This window comes from Syngnathoides biaculeatus, chromosome 3 (assembly GCF_019802595.1).
Source record: "Syngnathoides biaculeatus isolate LvHL_M chromosome 3, ASM1980259v1, whole genome shotgun sequence".
In the NCBI taxonomy this organism is placed as follows: Eukaryota; Metazoa; Chordata; class Actinopteri; order Syngnathiformes; family Syngnathidae; genus Syngnathoides; species Syngnathoides biaculeatus.
In genome coordinates this window covers 36,858,379-36,879,314 of record NC_084642.1, presented here as the reverse complement: position 1 = coordinate 36,879,314, position 20,936 = coordinate 36,858,379, and the positions used below count along the sequence as shown (strand labels likewise).

General features: G+C 46.3%; 1 protein-coding gene and 1 long non-coding RNA gene across 14 annotated transcripts in view; one reads left to right on the top strand and one right to left on the bottom strand.

Annotated features, from left to right (window-relative positions):
- shank2b (SH3 and multiple ankyrin repeat domains 2b) overlaps positions 1 to 20,936 on the bottom strand; it is a 292,642-nt gene that overhangs the window by 72,230 nt on the left and 199,476 nt on the right. For all 13 annotated transcript variants that reach the window (XM_061815646.1, XM_061815649.1, XM_061815651.1 and 10 more), the window contains one exon: positions 4,626 to 4,707. In XM_061815646.1, coding sequence (XP_061671630.1) covers positions 4,626 to 4,707 — 82 coding nt within the window. The remainder of the gene's footprint in view (positions 1 to 4,625; positions 4,708 to 20,936) is intronic.
- LOC133498601 (uncharacterized) overlaps positions 10,883 to 20,936 on the top strand; it is a 28,777-nt gene continuing 18,723 nt past the window's right edge. The window contains exons 1-2 of the long non-coding RNA XR_009794362.1: positions 10,883 to 11,003; positions 11,267 to 11,360. This is a non-coding gene — a long non-coding RNA (uncharacterized LOC133498601). The remainder of the gene's footprint in view (positions 11,004 to 11,266; positions 11,361 to 20,936) is intronic.

The following is a 20,936-nucleotide window of genomic DNA, read 5'->3' as shown; positions in this document are numbered from 1 at the left end:
AAAATAAAAACAAACATCCCCGTGGATCACAAGAGGCTGAATGGTTGAGAAGTAGATCTTGGGGTAAAAAAGTCTGGGCACCCCCGATGTACAGTAACTTGAAAAAGTTCTCAGAAATACCCAATGACCATTTCCACATTTTGGTACCTTAGAATCACAAACGTGAAGGTATTGTGTTGGGATTTTATCTGATCGACCAAAATAATTGTGAAATGTATTGAAAATGCTACACCCTTTTCAATACTTAAAGCGAATATGTCATGACCCATCGAGACGGAGGGAGGACCCAAATGCAGGACTCGGGAGACACAGAGGTAATTCCCGGAAAAATGTTTATTGTTCCAAGGTCGGGGATCAGGCAGACAATCAGGTCCAGCAGCGGTAGTCAGCACGTTGGGTATAGAGAGCAGGTCCGTGGGCAGGCAGGAGTCGGTACAAGGGAGATCGATCAAAGAAGGCAGGAGTGTCAAAGGAGTCAGGCTTACAGGGTCAGTCAGAGAACAGGCAGAGGTCGGTACACACGGGTTCACGATCAGAGATACGAGCGTGCAGGAACGGGGCATGAGTTGCAACGATCTGGCGCCGGAGCAGTCCTCCCCATGGTCCTACATACACCGGGGCCAATCAGCCAGCATGAGGCGCAGGTGTGCACCTCCCATTCAGCATGGCCACGTGGGAACCTGCACAGCCAGGGCTGGATCAGCAAGACCATGACAGAACCCCCCCCCCCCTCTAAGGCACGGCTCCTAAACGTGCATAAACAAAAGAAACACACAAAAATTAACAAGTCCAGGGGTGGGTGGAAGGGGGTCTGTGGGAGGGCACCCCCCCAACCCCAGTCTGGTGGCCGTACAGGCCACCAAACACAAGGCGTCCGGCTGGACAGGTCAGGAGGACGACCCGGACGCCAAGCAACAGGATCCCCACGGGGCGATTCGGGTGGACGGCCTCGGGATGGAACCCAACGGCGAAGCAGGAACCAGACCAAGGCATGTAACTGCTCCAGACCAAGACCTCCCACGCTGTGGTTGCGAGACAACCAGGGATTGGTCACCGCCGAGGGTTGGCCAGGAGGCAGCTGTGGACTGGTCACCAACGAGGCTTGGCCACGAGGCGGCCAGGGAGCAGTCGCCGCTGCCAAGGCCAGGTCATGAAGCGGCTGGGAACCATCAGGAGCGAAGAGGATGACGGAGAGAAGGACCAAAGCCATGACCGCCACAATCACCATCACAGCCATCCCAAACCCTTTCCAGTTCCAGGGCGGCCCATCAGAACTCCCCAGCTCCTGTCGCCGTCGAGACAGGGTCGTGGGACGGCCGCGGACCAGTCGCCGCCGGGACTGGAATGAAGACGACTGTGGTACCATCGCCGTCTGCTGAACAGGAACGTGAGGATGCCAATGAGCCGTCGCCCTGTCGCCGATGAAGCAGGAATGGGGGACGACCGCGGACCGGTCGCCGACGAAGCAGGAGCGTGGGAACACCGTGGTCTGGTCGCTGATGAAGCAGGAGCATGGGGCGACCGCGGACCAGTCGCCAACAAAGCAGGGGCGTGTGGCGGCCGCAGACCGGTCGCCGCCAAAGCAGGGGCGTGGGACGACCGCGGGGTGGTCGCTGCCGAAGCAGGAGCGTGGAGCGGCCGCGGACCGGTCGCCGCCGGGACTAGTGGACACGGACGTGAGGCGGCTGCGGAGCCGTCGCCACCTCCTGTTTGGGAACCCTCGCCACTGTCTGCTGGACATGAACGTGAGGCGGCTGTGGAACCATCGCCACCTCCTGGACGGGTACGTGAGGCGGCTGTGGAACCATCGCCACCTCCTGGACGGGTACGTGAGGCGGCTGTGGAACCATCGCCACCTCCTGGACAGGTACGTGAGGCGGCTGCGGAGCCATCGTCACCTCCTGGATGGGAACATGAGGCGGCGGCAGCGCCACCACCTCCTGGACGGGAACGAGAGGTGGCACCCTTCTCCTACGACGGTCGCGCGGAGGCCTGTCCCCTCCGCGACATGGGTGTGACGCGGCAGTGAATCTGCTGCCAGCCGCGACGTGGGCTCGGCTGGGGAAGGAGTGACGTGAGAATCGGTCAGCAGCGCGTCTGTCAAAACTGCGACGTGAGCATGGCGAGGCGGGAGATCTATTTGAAATGCCAGGTGAGCTTGCAGTGAATAAGTTGATACAGCGATGTGGGAATGGCGCACAGGCGGATCCATTGCCACAGCGACGTGAAACTTGCTCGGTAGTGGGTCCGTTGCTACTGCAGTGTGCGCGTGACTTGTCCGGGAGTCCGTTGCCACAGCGACGTGGACCTTGCTCGGTAGCGGATCCGTACCAACTGCAGCGTGAACTTGAGTCAGCAGCGAATCTGTAGCAATTGCGACATCAGTGTAGTTCGGCTGGTTCTCTAATCCTTGCCGGACCTGGGCCATGAGGACCGCCAGTTCAGCACTCTGCCGCTCTATCTCCGCCCGTATTTCGCCGTAGAACCCCTTGTGATTTGGTGACCCCTCCTAGCTCTGGGCTGGAAGCTTCGCGACCAGCTGCGGCTCTGCTGGTTTAACCGTTGCCGGTGAGGAGTGGGTGGACGAGAGTCTTGGTTGCTGCGCAACGGGAGGCACAAGGGAGCGCCCAGTCTGGGTGTCTCCTCTGGCCGCCACACGGAGGACCTGGGTAGATGGCCAAGCGGGTTCCCACTAACGGATTGGAGGAGTCGGACTTCCCGGGCAAAGACACTCGGGAGCTGAAAACGTGGGGAGGTGAAATAAACTGACTGGGATTAAAGATCGGGCGAAGAGATTCATAGTCAAAATAATCTGAGTCGTAGTCAGGCAGGCGGTCATATAAATCAAGGTCCTCCTCATAGTCCGAAAAATCAGAGTCCAAAAGAATATGAGGTGCTGGACGGGTCGGGACGTATTCATTGCTCGCAGGCGGAGAGTGTGGCATGGAAGGGGAGGACATCATGGAGCCTACCCGGATCGGACAGGCTTGGTCCTCCGGCAGTCGGTCTACTTTGCGTTAATCCCGGCGACGCCGGGTCTTTACTGCTGGGTCCTGTTTTGGCCAGATCGTTCTGTCACGACCCATCGAGACAGAGGGAGGACCCAAATGCAGGACTCAGGAAACACAGAGGTAATTCGGGAAAAACGTTTATTGTTCCAAGCTCGGGGATCAGGCAGACAATCAGGTGCAGCAGCGGTAGTCAGGACGTCGCGCGTAGAGAGCAGGTCACAGCCTGGGCTGGACCGGCAGGACCATGACAGAAAATATACAGCCGTAAAGAAACATGCTAGGTCCACATCTCTCTGAGCCTCTCTGAGCAGGAGCATGGTCATAAATATAATTTCTAATCAATAAGCCACATGATAGTCCTGTTATTAAGGACCAAATTTACAAACTTTGTCAGCCCAAGCCACACCGCTTAGCAGATATGTACTGTAAGTCTGGCACCATTAACAGTTTCTAAGAACTAGTGATGTCCTGATCAAACGTTTTTACTTCTAATCTGATATCAATATTTCAGATTTATCATTGGTCCAATCCGACATCAGCAATAATTATACACACTTTACACGAGGGTCGCGGGGAGTGCTGGAGCCTATCCCAGCTGTGAACGGGCAGGAGGCGGAGTACACCCTAAACTTGTTGGCAGCCAATCGCAGGGCATATCAAGACAAAGCGCCACACTCATAATCACACCGAGGGGCAATTTAGAGTATCCAATTAATGTTGCATGTTTTTTGGGATGTGGGAGGAAACCGGAGTGCCCGGAGAAAACCCATGCAGGCACGAGGAGAACATGCAAACTCCACACAGGTGGGTCAGGGATTGAACCCCGGACCTCAGAACTGTGAGGCCAACGCTTTCCATCTGACCCAGCGTGCCGCCCTGTTGTATCACATGAAATGTTAATTTGACACTTGGACAGAATGTTGTTGTCTTTCTTTTTTTTTTTCCATCATTGAGACACACACTTTGAGGGTCAGAATTCAAGCTCATAGGTGTTCAAATACTTATTTGCAGCTGTATCACAAAAATAAATAATTAAAAAAAATCATAGATTGTGATTTCTGGATTTTTCTTTTTAGATTCTCTCACAGTGGACATGCACCAACGATGAAAATTTCAGATCCCTCCATGATTTCTAAGTGGGAGAACTTGCAATACATCAGGGTGTTCAAATACCCATTTTCTTCACTGTATATATATATATAATATATATATATATATATATATATATATACACACACACACACACACACACACACACACACACACATTACAGTGAATTTGACACCAATGCAGTGAACAAGACAGCAAAGGAACTTAGGCACACAACATTGGGAAGCACTTAGCCTTGAATACTGCTTTTCATTAAGTTCTTCACTGAGCTAAAAAAGTAAAGCTTGCATTTTGCATTTCACATGTACTTGCCCGGTGATTGCAACCTAAATCAATAAAATTTGAAATGCATTTGATATCTTTAGCAGCCTCTGAAATGTTAAAAGGAAATCCCTGAAAGCCTGCAAAGGTTTCAGGCTTAAACTCTTGAACTTAGTGCCTGTATCAAAGTGGTGTATTGAAATTTAGGTTAATTCACAACATGGAGACTGTGTAAGGGCTTACCTGGAGGCATCAAAGCTGTCATAAGAGCCCACAGTGTAGTGTCTGAACAATTTCCGTCTGTCAGCACGGTCCGCTCGGGAATCTACCATATCACAACAATGAGATCAACATTAGGATCCAATTTGGAAGTTAGGATCAACATCTTGCATCTTCAAAGTGAATCTAATCCAATACATTTGTTTATAAACACACAGACACAAAAATCTTGGTTATTAATAAATACACCATATCTTCATTTATTGTCAGTTTTCAATTAATTGATGGAAGAAATCAAAATACACTTGCAGATATGTTGATCCCTTTATTAATAGAGTTGTTTAAATATTACTGGATACAGTGGTACATATGCTGGAGCATGAGGATATGATTTGTAAAGTTTTTTTTAGGTGTCAAAGTGAGATGGTAAAACTGTTACCAACGGGCTTTCTTGGGGTGAGGTGGGCTTTGCATGTGTGTCTAGAATAGATAGATGGGAAAAAAAAGAAAAAAAAGAAAGACAACAAGATTCTGTCCAAGTGTCAAATTAACATTTCATGTGATACAACAGGGCGTCACGGTGGATCAGCTGGGAAAGCGTTGGCCTCACAGTTCTGAGGTCCCGGATTCAATACCGGACCCACCTGTGTGGAGTTTGCATCTTCTCCCCATGCCTCCGTGGGTTTCTTCTGGGTACTCCGGTTTCCTCCCACATTCCAAAAACATACAACATTAATTGGACACTCTAAATTTCCCCGAGGTGTGATTGTGAGTGCAGCTGTTTGTCTCAATGTGCCCTGCGATTGGCTGGCAACCAGTTCGGGGTGTACCCCGCCTCCTGGCAGCTGGGATAGGCTCCAGCACTCCCCGCGACACTCGTGAGAATAAGTGGTGAAGAAAATGGATGGATGGATGGATGGATGATACAACAGACATCAGTCTAATTCAATTTGACAAAATAAACGAGTTGATCCAGAGGGTGTTAACGTAGGCCGATGAAGTTGAACAGCGTGTCATCTCAGATGAACGCACATATATGTTTGGCACAATTTTTACACCAGATGGCCTTCCTGACGCTACGCTTCTCAGGGAGTGGAGGCCTCAGTGGGATGTAAACTCACAATCCCTGGTTTACCAAACCAGTGCTCTAACCACTGAGCTACAGGGCCTCAAACATAAAAACAGAATACATGAAATAAATTGAAGTACATTTTATCACACCGTTAAAGCCTGGGTGTCATCCCTATAAACATTCTAAAATAGATATTGTCATGAAAAATACATATAACAGTATTCACTTCAATGTCTATACGGAAAAAAAAAAAGTGAGCAGAGAGCGTGTCATCCATGCACAAAGTTGCGCAATTGAGTGTCCCTCGACATCCAAGTGGTCGCCATATTAGTCGCGTTATCTGTCCTTGACGTCATCGTCACTTCCGCCGTTGAAAACGTGCAGTGCCTGCTACTTTGGAAGCCGAACAACAGAGATATTTGCATTTTTCCGACGCCCCTTGTGACACCGAAGCTCTTTTCGAAAAGGACAACACCACACAACCAAGTGAAATTACCGGGGCAATATTACACTATTGTTTTGAGCCCTCAGGGCAATATTACACTATTGTTTCGAGCCATATTCAGATGATATCCGATCCACTCCCGCGGCGGATATGAGCCATCGCGGCTCATCGCAGCCGGCCGGTGTGGCTTATGACAGAGCCGAGCGGTGTTGCTTTAGTCGGCGGGGGTGCTTTATGCGCGTACGCGACTGAGTAACACATTCTCGGCTGGGTTCTTCAGACCCGCCCCCGTCGCAAAGCCCGACACGCAGCCTTCGCAGAAGCTGTGACTGCCGAACGCGGCGCCTCAGCCGGTATGCCTGAGTTTCGGCGCCTGTGGTGGAATATAAGGAGGAGGTGAGCCTAGCTATGTTGCTTTTAGGTGTGTGTAAAGTCGCCGCAGTACTCGATGAACACTATCGAGACATTGTTGGCTGGGCGACGCGCACATCGAGACATTTCATACACGGATCTTTCGTTACGTTATGAGAGAGACCGATTACGTGGTCCGCCCCAAACAATTTTTTTTTTTTTTTGGAGCTGTATACACACCTACCTGTTATTTGGAACCCACGGAGCTCTCGTCCTCTGGACCCGTGCAATCTATTTTTCACAACGAACATGGTCTTTCAAACTTATGAAGGGTAATTCCATTCTCCCGAGTGTTCAAGCAATGTCCAGCAATGCAATGAGCCGGCATTTTGGCTAACACGAAGGAACAACGAGCTACCTTCCCAGAGGTAAAACTAATGGAAACAAACGAGTCCACTGGGGGGCGCCGCTGTCCTGTACGTCACTTGCTGCTACTTCTCGAAAACAAATCCCTTGAGAGGATTTTCATGGCGGGAGTTACAAAAAGCTGTATACGTCGAAATCATGTTTTGTGGTGAAAAAACACATGGGACCATATTGGCTGTGGGTTTTTCATTAATAATATACCAAAAATCATCCGTTTGACGACACTTGAGCTTTAAGATTCCTATTGTCTTCTATGTTTGTTATATTCAGTCTTTACAATGCCCCATTTTTTCCTTTACATAGTCTTTTAGACCAGCTGTCACACTTTCACAGAAACACCATCCCCCCTGATCCGGCTTACATCTTGTCATCTTTGCAGGAACATTTTCTTCTCCCCCTAACTCTGTGGTCAGTGTCAGATTGCAGGGGGAAAGATGCAGCGAGAAGTACTGATCAAGCAACTCCACAAGAGCAATTAAAAAAAATAAGGGAAGGAGTGGTATAAAGTCTGTGTGTCCAAGAAAAAAAAAAGTAGTGTACACTCAATAGCCTTACAAAAAAACTTCAGCCTTTGTCTTGATGGCCACTTATCAACAGAAAGGAAATAAGCCATATATGTCAATACACACACACACACACACACACACACACACACAACACACACACCACACACACACACACACACACACACACACACACACACACACACACAGGATGGCACGGTAGATCAGCTGGTAAACTGTTGGCCTCACAGTTCTGAGGTTCCGAGTTCTATTCCAGACCTGCCTGTGTGGAGTTAGCATGTTCTCCCCATGCCTGTTTCCTCCGGGCACTCCGGTTTCCTCCGACATTCCAAAAACATGCAGCATTAATTGGACACTGAATTGCCCCAAGGTGTGTTTTTGAGTATGTCTGTTTGTCTCAATGTACCCTGCGATTAGCTGGCAACCTGTTCAGGGTGTACCCCGCCGTTGACAGCTGGGATAGGCTCCAGCACTCCCCGCGACCCTCATGGGGATAAGCGGCAAAGAAAATGGATGGATGACCTGAAAAGAGCTGGGACCACCGTTTCCAAGGTGACTTTTGGTAATGCACTCAGATATCGTGGTTTGAAATCAAGCATGGCACGGAAGGTTCCCCTGCTTAAACCGGCACATGTCAAGGCCCATCTTAAGTTTTCCACTGACCATTTGGATGATACAGAAGAGTCATGGGAGAAAGTTTTGTGGTCAGATGAGACCAAAATTGATTTTTTTTGGGTCATAATTCCACTAATCATTTTTGGAGGAAGACGGGTTAGGGTTCGGGTCTTTCAACATGACAATGACCCGAAGCACACAGCCATGAAAACCAAGGAGTAGCTCCGTAAGAAGCATATCAAGGTTCTGGCGTGGCCTAGCCAGTCTCCAGACCTAAACCCAATAGAAAACTATGGAGGGAGCTGAAGATCAGTGTTTCTCAGTAACACTCCAGACACCTGTCTGATCTAGAGAAGATCTGTATGGAGGAGTGGGCCAAAAACCCTCCTGCAGTGTGTGCAAACCTGGTGAACAACTACAAGAAGCGTTTGACCTCTGTAATTGTGAACAAAGGCTACTGGACAAAACATGATCATTTTTTTCTCAGGTGTTCAAATACTTATTTGCAGCTGTATCACACAAATAAATCATTACAAAAAAAAAAAAAAAAATCATACTTTGTGATTTTCGTATTCTTCTTTTTCGATTATCTCTCTCAGTGGACATGCACCTCATTTCAATTTCAGACCCCTCCATGATTTCTAGGTGGGAGAACTTGCAATATAGCAGGGTGTTCAAATATTTTTTTTTTCACTGTAAACTCCACACACACACAGACAAACACCCACAATACATTGGCGGGGCGCGCTATCATCACTGTGGTAACGAGTGTATCTGGTTACAATGACCGGTGACACGTTTTTTGGTTCTGGCTCTCTGACAGTGTTTGATTTGACAAGTTAAAACCAAGTGATCTAGTGGTATTTAAATGCATTTTATGTAATGTTGACACTATTTGACCAAGATATGGTAACATGTTATGGTAGTAGTCTGACATAACATGATTCTGAAAGGCCAAATTTGTTTCGTAGACTGATCATTATATAAAGAAAAGAATCTGCCTAATAATTACACTCACATTTATTAAGAGTGTTGCTCTCCTTTGGCCACACCCATACTTGTGACACAAATAAACAGAACTGGTGTGACGATCTGAGCCCTCCCCCATGCTGAAAAGTCTCCTTGTGATGAATGCGCATGCATTACTAACAGGGGAACTCTCGGTATGAAGCAGACGCTAAGTGGGAAATCCCCCGATATTATAGTGACTTTTTTATACATACAGGGAGCTAACATACGTTATAACCTAACCCTAACCCTAATAGTGAGGATGGTGGAGGTCTTGTCATCCATGATAAGACCAGCCTTGCCGTGGGCATCCACATTTGAGTACGTGGTGGCGAACGCCAAAAATTGGGGCCACACTACGGGGCCAAATCTTGATGGAGCATTACTAAACGGTGCTACAGGAACTATTGGATGATCTCACAGTCATCCTTACACCGAATTGGAATGTGGCCTATGAGATTGCAGTCCGTTGGGCCAGAAGGAGACTGGCTCACATCCCACAAGGTACGAAGCACTCGTTGTGGAACAAGTAGACTCCAGGGACTCGGACAAGGAACGGGGGCCGCAACAGACGGCCCGGACCTCTATCCGGCTGACAGTAGTGGAGGGGCGGGCAGCAGAGCCAAGCCCCACCCACAAAAGTGGCTCCGCGAGAGCAGAGGAGGACGAAACGGTCGGGGACCAGGTCGATGGGGGTTACCGATATGACGGTGACAGCCACACGACCCCTCCTGACCGAGGCGGGGATGGAGACTCCGCGACGGTCCAGACAGACCCGCGGCATCGTCTTGACAGAAGAAAATGTTTGGAGGGTGTTAGAAACTCCACACAAAGAAGACCCAGATGAGATCGTGTCCTGCAGTCACAGGTAAGTACCTCCTCCCCCCGGGGGTTTGATGCGGTCTTTGAGCTTCCATCATCCGATAATGAGGAAGTGGGGGGGATGGGTCTGGACAGTGAAGTTTTCCAGGATTCCTTTGACCAGTTCATTGATCCGGAACCCCAAAGCTTTTCTGTGACAAGGCACGCCCATGAGATTGGAGGCTTAGAGTCGGAAAGAAATGGCTCATAATTGGAGACAGCTTCCCGGGGAGCCAATTTCGCCAGGGGGAGACTATAATTGAGGTGGCGGTAGCACCAACAGAATTGGTAGTCGAAAAGGTGGTTCTATCAATTGGCATTAACAACCGACCAAACAAACCAAAGGAAACAACCATTAAACAACTGCAGGCAGTGGTTAGAACAAAAAAGAAAAAATTCCATTACGCTTGCTTAGACACCTTCCCCAAAATCCAAGCCCTAACCACAAAAAACACCCCCAATAGCCAACCCCTCGCCCTCCCAAACCCAAGCATTACAACACCTGAAGCCCTAACCCTAGCTTTAGCACAAGGGCTAACAACCTCCCCCACTCGAAACCCTAACCAAACCTCCCTCTCTAAACCTTAACACTAGCCTGGGGAGTACCCCTACATCCTAAGCCCCTTCCCCAAAACCCAAACCACAACGATCTCTTTTTGATCTTTGTCATATTTTTTTTTTATGTGGGATAACTTGCTTTTTGATTTATTTGCTTGTGTTGATGGACTGCTTCCCAATGAAAAATGTAAATGAAGTTACAATTTACAATGTTCATTAAAGTTAAAAAACGGTTGAAATACGATCAAAATGTTCTTTTTGGTTATATGTATATAGTTACGATGTGTTACAAGCATTATATGATCAACAATGGACTTTCTCTGGAGTTGTAATAGGCCACTGATGGGCGCTGTTCAGAGGACTGTGAGCGGAAACAACGAAGAAGAAGGCGCCACGCCTCCCTCATGGTGGGAAGCCTTTTTGAGCTTGGGAGTACAATGGACAACATGCCTCCATGTGGATTAGTTGGTTTTGGACTGTTTTTCTTGGTTTTGACCATCAAAACCGAAGTTATTTCACATGGAGGACACATTTAAACGCGTGTAAGTGCGAATTTGTTTTGATTTTCACTGGTTGTGTTTATTTACTCCTGTTTTCATGTCTTTTAGTTTTTTGCTTTCATGAGTGGGTTTCGGCCTGAGGAAGACTTTATTCAGTCGAAACGTTTCCCAGGGCACACTAATTTGACGTCATCTCGTTTATATTTTTGATATAGTTTGTATTTTTATTGCACTTTTTTAAAATTTGAGTTGGAAAATATCCAACTTTGTAATAAAAACATTTGTTGTCCATCAACTCCCTCTAGACTCTTTTTGAGATGTCTGGCGAGTGAACGATGGTCCGTTATAGCCGGCGTGCCCAAGCGGACCGCCGACAACAACAAAGGAGAGAAGAACAAGGTGGGTGGCGCAGGGGGACGGTCCGTGCACCTCCCCCCCAATCCCTGAGAGGGAATTATTCTCCATACCCGGGAGAGGGAGGGCTCGATACCCTTCACCTAACCTTAAAACAAAAGTTGACAAAAAGATATACACATATATGTACGTTCGGTGTCTTCGTCTTTCTAAGATGTTCATAGCGAACATGAACACTCGGCGACAAGTTGTCCAATGACACATGTTGAAGTATGGATGGGGATGTTTCAGACTTGCTGGACGTTTACAAAATATATGCGCAATTGCATTAATCACAAGATCTTTTCAGCACTGGGAGCACTTAGACCAGGGATCGGGAACCCATGGCTCGCGAGCCATATTTGGCTCTTTTGATGTTGCATATGGCTCGCGGAGAGCTCATCGCAACATACGGTACAATGTCAATATCTGTCACGTAGGCAACAAAAATGAGCAGAGACAGTTTGACCGAGTGGAGTTGCCATTGTTCACAGTAGTGGTATATGTGCACAGGCGCAGAAGGGTTCAATGCAGAGCAGGTTGCAACCACTAATTGTGCAAACGATCGCTCAAAGAAAAAAAAAAGATGGGGAGTTGTACAGTTTTCGGGAAGACTGGACCACCATTCAGAGGTGGAGGAGTATGCCAAAGTATTTGTGGTTGATGTTGCCAATAAACGTTTTGACAACTTTTTGCATAGAGACAAGATAAACGAATAAAATACGTGCTATTGTCAGCGAGAACTGGTCATCATCATACCGTCATGATGGCAAATAAAATTTAATTACGTTCACGATGAACGGATGGAAAACTCAACGCCTGCATGAAACTTCATCTGACGACGTATGAAAGATTATGAAGCCATCAGCAAAACCAGGAAGCACCAGAAGTCACATTTATGGTAAGAAGCGCTTTTGTTATCATTGGTTAGCAACATCATAACATCCAGACATCCATTTTCTTAGCTGCTCATCCTCACAAGGGTCATGAGGAATGGTGGATACTATCCCAGCAGTCAACGGGCAGGAGGCGGGGTACACCCTGAACTGGTTGCATATGTAACATATTGAGATAAACAGCTGCACTCACAATCACACCTAGGGACAATTTAGAGTGTCCAATTAATGTTGCATGTTTTTGGGATGTGGGAGGAAACCTGAGTACCCGGAGAAAACCCACGCAGGCACAGGGAGAACATGCAAACTCCACACAGGCGGGTCCGGGATTGAACCCAGGACCTCAGAACTGTGAGGCTAACGCTTTTCCACCATTTTTCCACATCATTGCAATGTTATTTAAAAGAGTTCAGAGACTTATTGTAACTCTAAAAGTGTTGGTTCTACATAAATGGTCAAATATACCTATATTTACTTTTAAAAATACGAATAGGTTTCCAGTTACGCCATCTTGTGTGTCACCATCACCCTTAGACCAATCGGATAAATTAACGATAAAAAAATACTTCATACTTCGCCTATCACCTGTATTCTTTGACCTCTCTGACACACAAGATGGCATATTTGGAAACCTATCCATTGCATGGCTCTTTTGAAATTACATTTTGGCATTTGTGGCTCTCTCAGCTAAAAGGTTCCCGACCCCTGGCTAAGACCGTCACACCAGCTATGCTTAACTCCATTAAGAATTCAGTTTTATCGGGGTGGGAGTCATGATATGGCCAAAATACTTGCTTGCATGATGGTTCTGCTCACTGTCTAAAAAAAAAAGGAAGACCTTAGATATAAACATACTCCTCTGATTAAAAAAAAAAAATCTATTGGTAAACTGGAAACGGCTACAAGTATCAAACAATGACAAAATCTCGTCATAGAGTTTATAACACAACACAAATATGGCACTTCCTGGGGCATTTTTATTTCAAGCCTTACAAGTAAAAAATGATCTTGATAAGCAAATTCTTCATTAGAAAATTTTATCTAAGATTAAGGAAAAATAAACTCTTAATATGAAATTATAAATAATTTCTAAGATCATTTGTTTGCATCAAATTCAGAGCAAAAGAGGAACAATATTTTCTTTTTTTAAAATTGCACAACTTTTCAGTTTAGGAATTATGGGAATTACACAATTTTTGTTTGAATTCAACTTTTTCTTTTTTGCAACATGCATCTTAATGTGAATGTCTGTCTTTCACAGCATCACCCAGTCTTATTGTTCAAAGGTATTAGTCAGAAGAAGGGTATACAACAAACTTAAACCAAAAAGAGTATCCATTGAAACATGGCTGGAATGGACGACACAAAGGGTATTTTTTTCAAGTATTGCTGAAGGGGGGAAAATATGGGTTGCATAAAGCAACAAAAGGGCACTTTTTTCCTCCAGGGCAAACGGCCAGCTGCTTGAGCACCACTTGGGGTCTATATGTGGCCGACCCGATTTTCAGCAATACATGCTCCTGGATTGTTTTTTGAACATCAGATTACGCTATGATGTGTGACAGTGGAAATGTTATGTTGCTGCGTTATTTTATGTAGTATATTGTTATAGACGGTGTTGAAAGTTACTTCATACTTGTCAACCTTGGCCAATTGCTCTTCTTATTAATGATTGCAATTCCCCTTATTAAAGAGGAAATCCAGTGCTTGCATTAACCGTGTATGTACCCTATTTTGACAATGTGATGTTAAATCCGCTCTCATTTAATAGTGTTTTGAGAAGATTTTTATCGACAATTACGAATTTTGACGGGCGCTGCCATTTTCGAGAGTCACATGATCTATGTGGGCGTATGTGATTTGTACCGTGCCATTCCAAATGCTGGATTACATGAGACACCATAATGCCCAGCGCTGATTTCTCGGATTTATCCCCATCTGATGAAGAAATAGCAGTATTGGTTGATCGGGGAAAACGGAGGAATACTTCCATAGAGATTTGAATCTGTGGCTGTAATTAATGTTGAATATTCGGATGGTTCTTTGGGTGGAATAACGCTGAGTCTGACTACTTGGAAGCCTATGCACGACAGAAGTGCGTAAACAAAGGCCCCCAGGAGCTCCGGGCCGGCAGCTGTGGATGGTTCTTCGGAAGGGAATGACATGTAAAGATACTTACATTACTGATAACTTAAGCTTGAAAATAGCGTAGTTACTTTACTAATTGACTTCAAAAGTAACTATGAAAACTAACTTTTTATTAACTTTCAACAGTTGCAAGGAATATCACCTATTATTAATACCGGTACATGAAAAGAATTACCGTAACTTAACGATATCCATTATTCAATAATGCACTCCATGCAGATTACAGAATGTCATCAACATGAACCAAAACTTAAATGCTAGTGTAAAAGTGTTAAAGCCTCATTGAATGAGAAATTGAGTGCAGACCTGATATGCCAACACAGTACAGTAAGGACCTCAACGTAAACAAGCAAACCATTTTCAGTACATTTCTCTTAAATGATAGATGGACGGATGCTGATTGTGGTCCATGAAGGCAACTGCATGCGTGTTATGTGCCTTCGCGTGTGTGTGTGTGCGTGCGTGTGTGACTACCACGCAAAGATTCTGTTGATTCTGTTCAAATGCTGAACTCATAATAGCAAAACAAAAACAACAAAGAACAACAAACACTATGCGCTGTTGTTACGTAAATGTTGCCAGAACCAGGAGCCTTATAAAATGTAGTTGTCCTCAAAAAACAGAAAGGAAAATGTACCGTAAAATGGGAAAATACTCCTTGCCATTTAGAGAACCCACTTTTATCCCCCCCCCCAAAAAAACAAACAACAAAACATCGGCTTATACGTGCTTATTTTTTATTTGTTTCCTTTTTTGACTGAGTTGATTGTTTTTTGACATTGGAGAAGTTAACTGTTTACCGGGCCTTACACACCGTTGTTGGTCTTGTACCACCAACAAACACAATTACAGCTCAGAACAATACACAAAGACCACGGTTAATTTAACTTGTGAGTAATGATAACTATGAAATATGATAACTAACATTATAAGTTAACAGGATACCATATAGCACAGCTAAAGACATTAATCACAATGACAGGGTCATTGCTTGCTTCCTGTTACTTTTTCATATTACTCCAAAATGGCCAGCATTTTGAGTCCCAAGCAATGTAATACATTACTCTACTCAGTAAAGTAAATAGATTACAGTTACTTCATCAAATCAATAACAGCAACTTTTCAGTTAATGATTCTTACCAACCACAGTAACGTATAGGTGATGACTTGAAGAAGTCGCAGCCAATCTGTCCAGGAACATTTTATCAATTGGGCAGAATATTTTCTTGATAACTTATTTAGGAAAATGACTGAGAGGTTGTTGTTTATCAGAACATCCACAGTGGAGGTTCAGTAAGTATAAAAGTGCAAAGAATGCACAGCTTTACTCTCACCACACTTATTGTCATTTTCCTTAGTAAAAAGTGTATTTGATTGTATTTACATCTTTATGTACATATTAAGAATAGAGTTTTACTGGTGTAGTAAGCGTGCAATGCGTTGTGGGTTAATTATTCATACCAAAATGCAAGCTCAGAAATTGTAATGGTGGTATGGACTGGCTCAGTGAAGGACTTATAAGACTTATCTTAAATAATTAAATATTAAATGTGTTTCATCTGGCCCTTCATGTTTTCATAAATGAATTGTCTCCATCTTACAATTTTTGCTTGGATCAGCAAACATGTGAATAAAATGGTGTGTTTTCTCAATGACTAAATAAAATAGGGATGTGACATTAAAAAAAAGAGCAAGGCAATAAAAAGAATGTGTTCACATACAACCCCAATTCCAATGAAATTGGGACATTGTGTAAAATAAATAAAAAAAGGGACAGGTTGCAAAAAAGACTGAGAAAGTTGATAAATGCTTAATAACCACCTGTTTGGAAACATCCCACAGGTGATTAAGCTGCTTGGGAACAGGTGAATCCCATGACTTTGTATAAAAAGAGCTTCCCTGAATTGCTTAGTCATTCACAAGGAAAGATGGGATGAGGTGCACATTTTTGTGAACAGGTGCATGAGAAAATACTCGAACAGGTTAAGGACAATGTTCCTCAATGAACAATTGGAAGAAATGTAGGGATTTCATCATTTACAATTCATAATATCAAAGTTTCAGAGAATCTGGAAATCACTGTATGTAAGTGGCAAGGCTGCAATCCAACCTTGAATGCCCGTTATGGTCGATCCCTCAGGCGCCACTACATCAAAAACCGATATCAATGTGTAAAGGATATCACCACATAGGCTCAGGAACACTTCAGAAAACCAATGTCAGTCAATACAAATTGGTGCTACTAACTATTAAACTGCAACTTAAAACTCTACTATGCAAAGGAAAAGCCAGTTATCAACCACACCCGGAAATACCCCCAGCTTCTCTCTCTCATCTGAGATGGACTGATGCAAAATGGAAAACTATTCTGCTGTCCAACGAGTTCACATTTCAAATTGTTTTTGGAAACGGTAGATGTCACGTCTGTCAGGTTTACCAATTAGACATTCATTAGACAGGACACAATGGAAGCAAAGACACCAGTTCAAGTTCGACAGCTCGCGAGTAGAGCAGAGAGGAACTGTCCCATACAAGTCACCACTGCAATCTCTGATTATCCTCTCCCCAGCATCTCCATTTATTTGGTTTCAAAACACCCCTTATTTACATGGCTGTTACAAAAAGGAGACGGGTAGGCAAAACATAGGAAAAAAATGTACTTGTTTGTTCATGTGTGTGGTGCATGTGTGTGGAAGATTGCTGAGTACATGTGGGGTCATCCTTTCTTGAACAAACAACAGGTGCTCCTGGTTCTAACAGTTCTGATGATTAGATGTTCTTGTTCTTGTGCGATCTCCTGTTAAGCGGGTGCCATGTTATCTAAAGCAGAGCAAAGCATTTCATTATTGGAAGCAGATGTCCATCCATCCATCCATCCATCCATCCATTATCGACCACTTTTCCGGGTTGGGTCGCGGGGTAAGTAGCTTCAGCAGGGATACCCAGACTTCCCTTTCCCCAGCCACTTCTTCCAGCTCTTCTGGAGGGATCCGGAGGCATTTACGAGCCAGCCAAGAGGCATAGTCTCTTCAGCGTGTCCTGGGTCGTACTCATGGTCTCTTTCCGGTGAGACATGCCCGGAACACCTCACAAGGAAGGCGTCTGGGAGGCATCCGAATGAGATGCCCCAACCACCTCATCTGGCTCCTCTCAATGCGGGGGAGCAGCGGCTTGATACGAAGCCCCTCCCAGATGACCAAACTTCTCACCCTATCTCTAAGGAAGAGCCCGGACACCCTGCGGACGAAACTCATTTTGGCCGCCTGCATCCGGGATCTTGTTCTTTCGGTCACAACCCACAGCTCGTGCCCATAGTTGAGGGTAGGAACATAGATCGACTGGTAAATTGAGAGCTTCGCCTTTCGACTCACCTCCCTCTTTACCACAACGGACCAATACAAAATCCGCATCACTGTAGACGCTGCACCAATCCGTCTGTTGATCGCCCGCTTCATTCTTCCATCACTCGTGAACAATACCCCAAGATACTTGAACTCCTCCACTTGGTGCAGGATCTCATCCCCCACCTGGAGAGGGCACGCCACCCTTTGCCGACTGAGGACCATCGTCTCGAATTTGGAGGTGCTGATTCCCATTCCAGCCGCTTTACACTCAGCTGTGAATCGCGCCAGTGAGGGCTGGAGATCACGGTTTCATGAAGCCAACAGAACTACATCATCTACAAAAAGCAGGTATGCGAAGCTGAGGCCACCAAACTGGACACCCTCTACGGCTCGGCTGTGCCGAGAGATTAAAATAGGTGACAATTGGCAGCCTTGGCAGAGTCCAACTCTCACCAGAAACAAGTCTGACTTGTTGCTGGCAATGCTGAGGATGTAGAGCTGGTCTACTGTTCCACGGCCAGAACGAAAATCTCATTGCTCCTCCTGAATCAGAGATTCGACTTCCTGATGGACCCTCCTCTCCAGTACCCCTGAGTAGACCTTACCACGGAGGCTGAGGAGTTTGATCACTCTATAGTTGGAACACACCCTCCGGTCACCCTTCTTGAAAAGGGAGACCAACACCCAAGTCTACCAATCCAGAGGCACTGTCCCTGATGTCCCTGCGATGTTGCAGAGGCGTGTCAACCAGGACAGCCCCACAACATCCAGAGTCTTTAGGAACTCTGGGCGAATCTCATCCACCCCCGGGGCCCTGCCACCAAGGACCTTTTTAACCAACTCAGTGACCTCAACCCAAGAGATAGAAACGGCCGCATTAGAGCACCCAGACTCAGCTTCCTCATGGGAAGGCATGTGGGTGGAATTGAGGGGGTCTTTGAAGTATTCTCCCCACCGACTCACAACATCCCGAGTTGAGGTCAGCAGCGCCCCATCCCCACTATACGCAGTGTTGACGATGCACTGCTTCCCCTTCCTGAGACACCGGACTGTGGACAAGAATTTCCTCGAAGCCGTCCTGAAGTCGTTCTCCATGGCCTCACCGAACTCCTCCCATGTCTGAGTTTTTGCCTCAGTGACCACCGAAGCTGTATTTTGCTTGGCCAGCCATTACCTATCAGCTGCCTTGGGAGTCCCACAGGCCAAAAATGCCCGACAGGACACCTTCTTCAGCCTGACAGCATCCCTCACTGTTGGTGTCCACCAACGTGTTCATGGGTTGCCGCTATGACAGGCACCAACCATCTTAGGGCCACAGCTCCAGTCGGCCGCCTCAGCAATGGAGGCGCGGAACATCAGCCACTCGGACTCAATGTCTCCCCCCTCCTCTGGGACTTGAGCAGAGTTCTTTCGGATGTGGGAGTTGAAATTCCTTCTGACAGGGGAATCTGCCAGCTGTTCCCAGCAGTCCCTCACAATACTTTTGCGCCTGCCACATCAGACTGGCATCTTCCCCCACCATCAGAAACAACTCACCACCAGGTGGTGATCACTTGAGAGCTCCGCCCCTCTCTTCACTTGAGTGTTGACATGCGGTCGCAAGTCCAATGACACGAACACAAAGTCAATGATCAAACTGCGACCTCGTGTGTCCTGGTGCCAGGTGGATATATGAACACCCTTATGCCTGAACATAGTGTTCGTTATGGACAATTCGTGATGAGCACAGAGGTCCAGTAATAGAACACCACTCGAGTTCTTCCCAATCACGCCTATCCAGGTCTCACTGTCATTGCCCACATGGGCATTGAAGTGCACCACCAGAATCATGGAGACGCCAGATGGGGCGCTCTCAAGCACTCCCTTTTAAGACTCCAAGAAGGTTGGGTACTCTGACCTGCTGTTTGGTGCACAAGCACAAATCACAGTCAGGGCCCGTCTCGCTCCCTGTAGGCGGAGGGAGGCTACCCTCTCATCCACCAGGGTAAACCCCAACGTACAGGTCCCGAGCCGGGGGGCAATAAGTATACCCACACCTGCTCGGCATCTCTCACCGTGGGAACTCCAGAGTGGAACAGAGTCCAACCCCTCTCAACAGGAGTGGTGCCAGAGGCGAGTCCGACTATATCTAGTCGGAACTTCTCGACCTCACCCACCAACTCGAGCTTCTTCCCTGCCAAAGAGGTGACATTCTATGTCCCTAGAGCTAGTTTCTCTAGCCGGGGATCGGATTGACAAGGTCTCCCTTTGGCCACCACCCAACTCACTTCACACCCGACCCCTATGACCCCTCTCACAGGTGGTCAGCCCATGGGAAGGGGGACCCATGTTACCCTTTCAGGCTGTGCCCAGCCGACCCCCATAGGTGCAGGGCCAGGGAAGCAGTATGTATGATAATTATATTCACAATTATTCCTACAGTGTCCTTTGGGGCAACGAGGAAAATAATCATCCAGAATGTTATGGACACAAAGTTCAAAAGCCATCATCTGTGATGTGTGATGATGTGAAAAATTACGCATGTAAAATTTGTTACGAATAGAAAAAAAAAAAGATATTGAAAGATGTCGCTTATTTTGTGTAGTCTCAACATTAATTTACGTGTTCATTTCATAAATGTTGTTCACAAAACAAGCCTGCTCCTAAACAATCAGTGTTCACCTGGAAACAGGAAATGCAAGTTCACCGTACTGAGCATGAGCATGTGATGCCAAAAACAACATATTCCGAGCTGCTTCACGTGCTGCAGGTGCATTTACATCGAAAGTCATCAACATCATGAGCCATGTCAAAGGAAATTCAGTTACACCAGGGGTGCTCAATGCATCTGATCGTGAAGCAGTTTTGGTTGTGTGTGACGGCGTGCCCAAAAAAAAAAAAAGACAGACTGTGATCCACCTCGTCACTTGATTCAGGTGTGCCCAATATGTCCAGCGCACACACATAAAGGCGTGTTCTAGCAACCCAGCCTCCTATTTACGGCAGTCGCGGCGATGCGCTCGTGCACCTTAACTTTTCCCTTTTCCCAGCTCCCACTGCCTCACCGGTCAATCGCGAGAGGCTGGCTACTTGAAAAGTAGATCTTGGGGGGGTGGGATCTGGGCATCCCTGAGTTACATTGAAAACAATTCTGGGATATAACACAGATTATGTTTCAGTATCTAACTACAAAAAGTATGAGATTTTGATTTACT